The sequence below is a fragment of the Diplotaxodon limnothrissa genome, linkage group LG7 (assembly GCF_057381915.1).
Source record: "Diplotaxodon limnothrissa isolate DT_005_m linkage group LG7, D_limnothrissa_male_GT1.1, whole genome shotgun sequence".
Classification (NCBI taxonomy): domain Eukaryota; kingdom Metazoa; phylum Chordata; class Actinopteri; order Cichliformes; family Cichlidae; genus Diplotaxodon; species Diplotaxodon limnothrissa.
In genome coordinates, this window is record NC_140602.1 from 20,205,452 (window position 1) to 20,213,536 (window position 8,085).

The 8,085-nt window shown below is 40.8% G+C and overlaps 1 protein-coding gene across 1 annotated transcript; it reads right to left on the reverse strand.

The window, feature by feature from the left end:
- Positions 1-2,238: 2,238 nt before the first annotated feature.
- Positions 2,239-7,786, reverse strand: LOC146628204 (uncharacterized). Its single transcript, XM_085357644.1, has 4 exons — positions 7,726-7,786; positions 7,122-7,211; positions 6,630-6,866; positions 2,239-2,510 (listed from the first exon to the last, which is right to left on the reverse strand). The coding sequence occupies exons 1-4, from the start codon at positions 7,784-7,786 to the stop codon at positions 2,239-2,241; spliced, it is 660 nt and encodes a 219-aa protein (XP_085213770.1).
- Positions 7,787-8,085: the final 299 nt, after the last annotated feature.

An 8,085-nucleotide genomic window follows, 5' to 3' on the forward strand; every position in this document is an offset into this window, starting at 1 on the left:
TACCAAAGAGATGGACTATATTTAAGTGCTATTAACCTAGGGAGAAGTTGATTGGACTAGACCAGTGATGACACAAACAGTTTGACAGTGTGGGAAAGTGGAAGTGATAAGCTTAGATTAAGCTGACAGCACCTGGGAGCGGACAAATGTGAGGCCATAGATCTATCTGAACTTGCGCATGAGCTTCATTAGTTTACTTGTTACTGGACACTTTATTAGCCACAGCTTCCGACTACCCGGCTGGACTAGTTGGACCCATCTCCCTTGGCTTAATTCTACAACATGCAGATTCAATAAGGTGTTTGAAACATTCCTTAGAGATTTTGATCCATATTAACACTCACCAGACCAGGCAATACTTTTACATTGTCCACTCTCTTCTATTGTAGAATTTGATGAGCTCTTGTGATTTGCACCCTTAGTTTATTGCTCTTAGCTGACAGAAGGGGTTTTCTGCCGCTGATGTGATTAAGGTTCAACGTGTTATGTATTCAAAGATGCTCTTTTGCATACCTTTGTTGTAACAAGGAGTTAACAAGTTCCTGTTTCCTTCCCATCAACTTAAAGTGTGGCCATTTTTCACGTTTTTCACAACGCACAAACAGCAAATGGAGATTTTCTCTTTTTCAGATAATTTTCTAAATTGTAGAAGTGGTTGCATGGGAAAAATCACAGTAAATCAGCAGTAATACAAGATCTTTTGGCATTAAGAACCATGCCAAGTTCAAAGCCACTCAAATCACCTCTGTTCCTTACTCTGATGCTAGGCTTGAACTTTGTGTTGACCGTGTCTACATGCAATGAATTGCTGCCATACATTTGGTTGAGGGTGTGTGTTGGATATGTCTCAGATAGAGCAAAGATAGCAGTCCCTCTCCCAAGCTAAGCTAACTATTTCCTCATCTCATATTGTAGAATTTGGTGAGCCCTTGTGGTTTGCGCTGCTATAACACTGTCGGACTAACACTGTACAGTTTCTTTGGAAAGAAGCGCCGTCTCTCAAAGCGAATCAGGCATTCTGTCATTTTAATTTCATGACCTGTGCCGTCGACCAAGTTTGGTCAGAAATTATATTATGCTGTGCTAGTAGTAGCTAACAGGTCAGTAACTGCTTACTGTAATGACATTGCAGTTCTCAGTAACAATATTAAGCTATTATATTACAGTTAAAATGATGTTGTTACTTGCATTACAAATGTCCTTCAGTTATCTGAACTAGTGCTACAGTCAATTTCATTTTGGGTGCAGGAGGTCAAAATGGTGGAGTAGTCTACAACTTTGAGGAGTGGAGATATGAACATGGATTTTATTTTTATTTCAAGAAAGGATAAGAGCATTAGGGACATGCAAACTGAGTTCAGGACAGAAACAGCAGCAAAAATATTGATACAAGAACTTCAGGTCTTTGCAACCTGCTGCAGACCGGATGTTAACACAAAGCTAGCAAAAAAAAAAAAACCCAGCAGGATGTTAAAGACTTCTTTCTACCTGTTCATGTTTCTAAAACAGACTCGCTTCGGGGATCGCTCTGAAGTGTCCTTTGGGCTGGTTTTCAACTTTGCTTTCTGTTGTTGTATCTCGGTCCTTATTAGGATTGGTGTTGGTGTGTTTGTGTTAGTGTGCGGTTTATATTGTTAACTTGTCGTTATGTTGCAACATGCGTCATGTCATTTTACAAAGAATTAGGAGAGTAATGTAACGACTAGTGTAACACATTACTTCCTACAGCAAGGACTAGGCAACATAAAAGTAATGCAGCTTTAAGGAAAGGTTATGTGTAATGTATTGCATTAGTTACAACTCCAACACCGGCAGTGGTAGTCTCCAAGATCTGTACAAAGTCGTTGAAGGAGTTCCCTTTTAAATGTGGCCAGCAGCCATGCTGGTGTCCCCTAAATTTCAGTCTTTATGCCAGCCTAAGCTAAAGGACTCTTGGGTCTTTTTCATTGATTCAACTTCTAATATATCATGAAGAAACCCATTTTTACTGTTGTTTTTTCCCAATTGCACAACTGTTGTCGTTGTTTTGTTTTTTTATCTGGCATACCAAGAACATTTCATTCGCTTAAGACAAGCAGCATCAAATCAGAGAAAAAATATTGACTCATCACATCTCACATTTACTCATCTGTTTACATCACGGTTAATAAAATGATAGTTAATCAAAACCAACATCAGTATACTAATAAATCCAACATTAGTGTTACTTTCTCTTATTGGCCCACAGTCTTTAGTGTCCTAGCTGCGATGGCAGATTTCGCAACACTCCAGACAAAACTCGAGACACTCGGTTGGCTCGCAGCAGGACTTGAACAAGACGGAGTGGCAGTGGGCGTGGCAGGTGAGCTCCTCCATGGGAACCTCCTGAACGGCTGAACAGCAGCGGGTGCACGCGTGGCAGCAGGAGGAGCAGAGGGCGTGAAGGCATGATGAGCAAGCCTCCAGGAGACCCAGGAGCAGCACGGAGCAGTGGCACCACAGGCACGCCAGCAGCAGGTGAAAGCACGTGTCTGCAAAGAACACACGCAAAATCAGACACAAAACAGATTCAGCAACGTTCATCACGTGAGGTCAAACATGTTGTGTTCTAAGAGCTTGCCGCATCCCATCACAAACTGGGATTAACGACTCTATTAACCCTAAATTAATCTCTCACATGTTTGTTTGCAGTGGCAGCTGAAAGTTGAAAGATAAACTATTGTGCTGCAATGATCAAGTGTGATTGTGTTTACTTAATCACAGAGCTTTGTTCAGTCCTCATGGGAAAATAAAAAAGGCCGCAGAGGGCTTCCAGTGATGAACAACAACTAGGAAGGAGCTGTCACATGATAATTGTGCCGCTTCCTAAATTAGGTGCAGATGAAATTGCATACATTAACCCCACCAGTGGGTTACAGGGCGTCTCTCGCGATCCCAACAGTTGTATTGTTACGAAGCTAATGTTTTCATCCTCACACGGACTGGATAGCATGTGATATCATGCAAATCAAGCTGTTTTATCCTGTTTACTGAAGGAAATAAATGAAAAGGAGGCGGCAGAATTCCCTGGGGAGTGGGGTTGAGCGTTTTCCTGCTTAGCCGCCCGAATTATACACCCCCCACCTATAACTCACGGTAATACTTGTGCGTAGATGAAAACGGAGCATTATCTGTGGCTACTGTATTGATTTAATGAGTAACTTCATAGAGATAACAACATGAACACAATGATAAACAAGGAGTGGCCCATTGCACACTTGGAGAAAACAAGAGAAAGTGCAGCTTCAAAGCCTTTCAGCAAAACTTGAAACAGCTAAATTTGTATAGAAAGAGTCACTTTTATCTTCTTTGGTAACTCATTTGAATGTAAGCTATATTGCCAAAAGTATTCACTCAGCTGCCTTCACACACATATGAACCTGACTGCCATCCCTTTCTTCAACCATAGGGTTTAATGTGATGTAGGCCCACCCTTTGCAGCTATAACAGCTTCAACTCCACTGGGAAGGCTGTCCACAAGGTTTAGGAGAGGGTTTATGGGAATTTTGGGCCATTCTTTCGTTCTTCACTGTATTTGTGAGGTCAGACACTGATGCTGGATGAGAAGGCCTGGCTCCACTCTTAAATCATCCCAAACAAAGGTGCTTAAACATTAAGAGCTTCTTAGAGCGAGCCATTCTTTCACAAATGTTTGTAGACGCAGTCTGCATACCTAGCTATTTGACTTTATACACCTGTGACCAGAGACTGGGAGTCTGATTACTTTTTTCAAGTAATGAGCAAAGTATTATTATTGCAAAAAACTAATTAGATTACTCTTACTTATGTAAGCAAAAATGCTTTTGTCAAAAAAATGACAAAAACATTATCGTCGGCTGTACACGTGGGAAGAAAACCTCTTTCTGCAGCGAAAAATTAAACTTCAAATCTGAGCAAGCACCTAGCACGCTGAATGTGAAATTCATAGAGAAAGCCCCGGATCCTCCCACTGACATGACTGTTGTAGCACATGGCAAACCTCCACTGGCCCCACTCCTGCTAAACAGGTGAAAATAGACTTAGTGCTGCTGAATCTTTGATTTTATTTATTTTTTGGTGTGTTTTACTTGCATCTATTTGAAAGAATGAGTGTAAACACAAAAAATTATTTTATTTTAGATGCTGGAATATACAGAAAATAGGTTTAAATGTTAAACAAGTTTCTTCCAGTCAAAGGATGTTTTGTATAATTTAATTTTTGCTTGATGTAATATGCATAAAGTTAAAAGATTAAAACTAATAAAACAAGTTTTAAAAACAGACTTTTTCATTTGATTACATTTTATATGATGGATTATGCAGAAACAAATAGAACTGGACTGAAAGGTCTATAAAGTATTCAGGTTGCGTATCATGTTTTTAAAAAGTAACTGAGTAATAAAGTAACTAATTACTTTAGAAAATAAGTAATCAGTAAAGTAAGGGGATCACTTTCTGGGAGAAGTAATCAGTAACTAATTACTATTTTCAAGTAACTTGACCAACACTTCCTGTGACCATGGAGGGTTACAGGTGAATTTAATCATTTGGATGGGTGAGTGAATACTCACTTGGTAATAGTAAGTAGGTAAGTAAATAAAGTTTATATACAGGGTGGGCCATTTATATGGATACACCGTAATAACATGGGAATGGTTGGTGATATTAAAGTCCTGTTTGTGGCACATTAGTATATGTGAGGGGGCAAACTCCTCAAGATGGGTGGTGACCATGGTGGCCATTTAGAAGCCGGCTATCTTGGAAACAACTTTTGTTTTTTCAATAAGAAGAGGGCCATGTGACACATCAAACCTATTGGTAATGTCACAAGAAAAACAATGGTGCGCTCGGTTTCAATGTAACTTTATTCTTTCATGAGTTATTTACAAGTTTCTCTTTGTTCGCAGCCATTGACATGTCGAAGAGGTTAACACGTGAGGAGCGGATCGAAATTGTGTTGATATCTGGTGAACGCAGTAACCGGGTCATTGCAGCAGATTTCAATGCAAGACACCCTACGAGACCACCCATCTCCCATGCTACAGTTAGCAAACTGCTTGCTAAGTTTCGTGAAACTGGTTCAGTGTTGGATTTGCCAAAATGTGGACACAAGAAAACTGTCACTAATGAAGAAACATCAGTGGCTGTCCTTGCTTCATTCAGCAAGAGCCCACAGCGTAGCACTTGCCGCATGTCACTGAGAGTGGCATTAGTCGAACATCCCTTCGGCGGATATTAGCTACTCACAAATGGCACCCTTACAAACTCCAGCTACTGCAGCATCTCAACGAGGATGACCCAGATCGGCGCACAGAATTTGCAGAATGGGCAAAACAAAAATTGGAACAGGACCCTCAGTTCACGCAGAAGATTTTGTTCAGTGATGAGGCAAACTTTTATGTGAATGGTGAAGTTAACAAACAAAACCACCGCTATTGATCTGACACTAACCCACATTGGATGGATCCCTCCAAGACTGTTGGAACAACAAAAGTGATGGTTTGGTGTGGTATATGGGGTACAACGATAGTGGGTCCATTCTTCATCAATGGAAGCCTAAAGGCCACTGGATATTTGAAATTGCTACATGATGATGTGTTTCCCTCTTTATGCACTGAAGCTGGCATGTTCCCTGAGTTTTTCCAGCAAGATGATGCACCACCACATTATGGGTGCCAGGTCCGAGCATTCCTAGATGAACAGTTTCCTGGAAAGTGGATTGGTCGTCGTGGGTCAGTTGAATGGCCCCCAAGGTCTCCCGATCTGACCTCCTTAGACTTTTATCTTTGGGGTCATCTGAAGGCAATTGTCTATGGTGTGAAGATACGAGACGTGCAGCACCTGAAACTACGGATACTGGATGCCTGTGCTGGCATTTCTCCTGCGGTGTTGCTATCGGTGTGTGAAGAGTGGGAGAAGAGGGTTGCATTGACAATCCAACACAATGGGCAGCACATTGAACACATTTTATAAGTGGTCAGAAACTTGTAAATAACTCATGAAAGAATAAAGTTACGTTGAAACCAAGCACACCATTGTTTTTCTTGTGACATTACCAATAAGTTTGATGTGTCACATGGCCCTCTCCCTATTGAAAAAACAAAAGTTGTATCCAAGATGGCCGACTTCTAAATGGGCACCATGGTCACCACCCATCTTGAGGAGTTTGCCCCCTCACATATACTAATGTGCCACAAACAGGACTTTAATATCACCAACCATTCCCATGTTATTACGGTGTATCCATAAATGGCCCACCCTGTATATTGTGTCTATCAAACTCTTCCTGACTTAACTGTATGTTCTCAGTTTATTAGCTTAATCAATTCCTCAGATTAAAAGTGAGAACAGACAGATGTCACAATATAACCATATAGAAGCAGTAATATAGAAAAAAAAAAGAATATTTTTACTGTGTAATAACTTTTGATATTGTGTATGTTAATATCACAGTTATTATTGTCTTAGTCCCGAAATACAGAACTTGCCTTGTCTTGGAAAGGAACATTGATCTGCTAGCGTATTAAAATTGCTTACTGTGTGCATCAAAATAAACGTTACAGTTTGTACTTTCTGTTCACATCGTCATTGTTCTTTACATTATGTAAATCAAGTCATACTGTAGAACTTACCAGCAGGTGTAGCCGCAGTTTGGTGTGATCCAGCCGCAGCACCTGTCTCCTTTCTCCTTTTACTGCTCCTGCTGCCGCTGTGCACTGACAACCTGGAGCCCGGCAGTCTGTCATCTGGAGCTGTGAGGCCACACCGTGGACACTCGGGCTTCTGCTGGTGGTCATATGTACGTTTCTTAAATGCTGCTGCCTCCTGTGAGGCCTCTGCTGGTGGAGAAACAGCAGGCAGAGGCTGAGCTGGAAATGGAAGGATCAGCTCGTGAGATTGTTGCAACTAAATGCCGGATGAAACAGTTTTCTGGCACATGTTGTTATATGTCTGTCTTTATCATTAGTTATAATTTGATTAAGTATTTCAATGATTAATTACAATGTGAATTAAAGAGGAAATTTCTTAGTTTACACCTTCTAAATAACCTGATCAGTCAGAGTAACAATAATTTTTTGTAACTGTATTAATAATGCTTCGCAGGTCTCTTTGTTTCCACTTACAGCTGATAAGATCAGTGGTGATGGTATTTCCTCTGCTAACAGGGTCACCCACTGAAAGGATTTCCTGGGCTGATTTTAGAGACGTGCTACCTTGAGACACAAAAAGAAAGACAAGTTAGATGTTGAGTTGGTAAAAAGGCAAGAAGCTCTATCGTGAATGCACTCAGCTCTTATATATTTGCCAGAATATTGCGATATTTAACAAATATAATGGAAACCTCTTAAGTTGCGAGCTCTTATTGCTGTCCCATGTTGCTTTATTGTGTCCAAAAAGCTTTTGACCCTTTGCCCATTTTGTTGTGGAGAAACACTAAAACCTTTAAATACGGAAAAATAGAAATCCTTACAAATAGTGAACAGAGGAACCAAATGTTGGTCCTTGTTTCTGTATTGGTTGAGAAAACCTATAAAATCTTGCACCTCCACCCTCACACCCACCCATTTCTCGTGATTTCTTAAAAATGACACCATTGTTTACATATGCTAATTAGGAAAAAGAGCGAGACTTTTGTCAATGTCCATCAAATAATCCGTCCTTAATCCTATTAACATAACTCTAAGTTACTGGAATTATTTGTTTTTACATCACATCATCTGCACTTACCTTTAGTCTGGCTTGTTTTTTGCTCCTCCCCATCCACAGATAAGTGCTCTCCTGGTAACATGTCTGGTGTACATGACTGCTCAGGATCCTTCTTACGCTTTGTTCACTCGATCTCCTCCTTCACCCTCTGGCTTCTGTCCACACCAAAGGGTCAGGAAACCTCCACCAACACCCAACATGCCGACATGAGTCACCGCTCAGGAGGCTTTTAGCTGTGCTCTTTGTGTGTGTGTTTTGTTGTGAGTTAATAACAATCCCCTTCCCAACAGAGCGGCTGTGCCAAACATTGCTGATCACAGAGCACAAAGAAGGCCGAGGCCTTGCTGAGTGACTTCAAGTTGCTTTCTCTGTTCTGCTTTT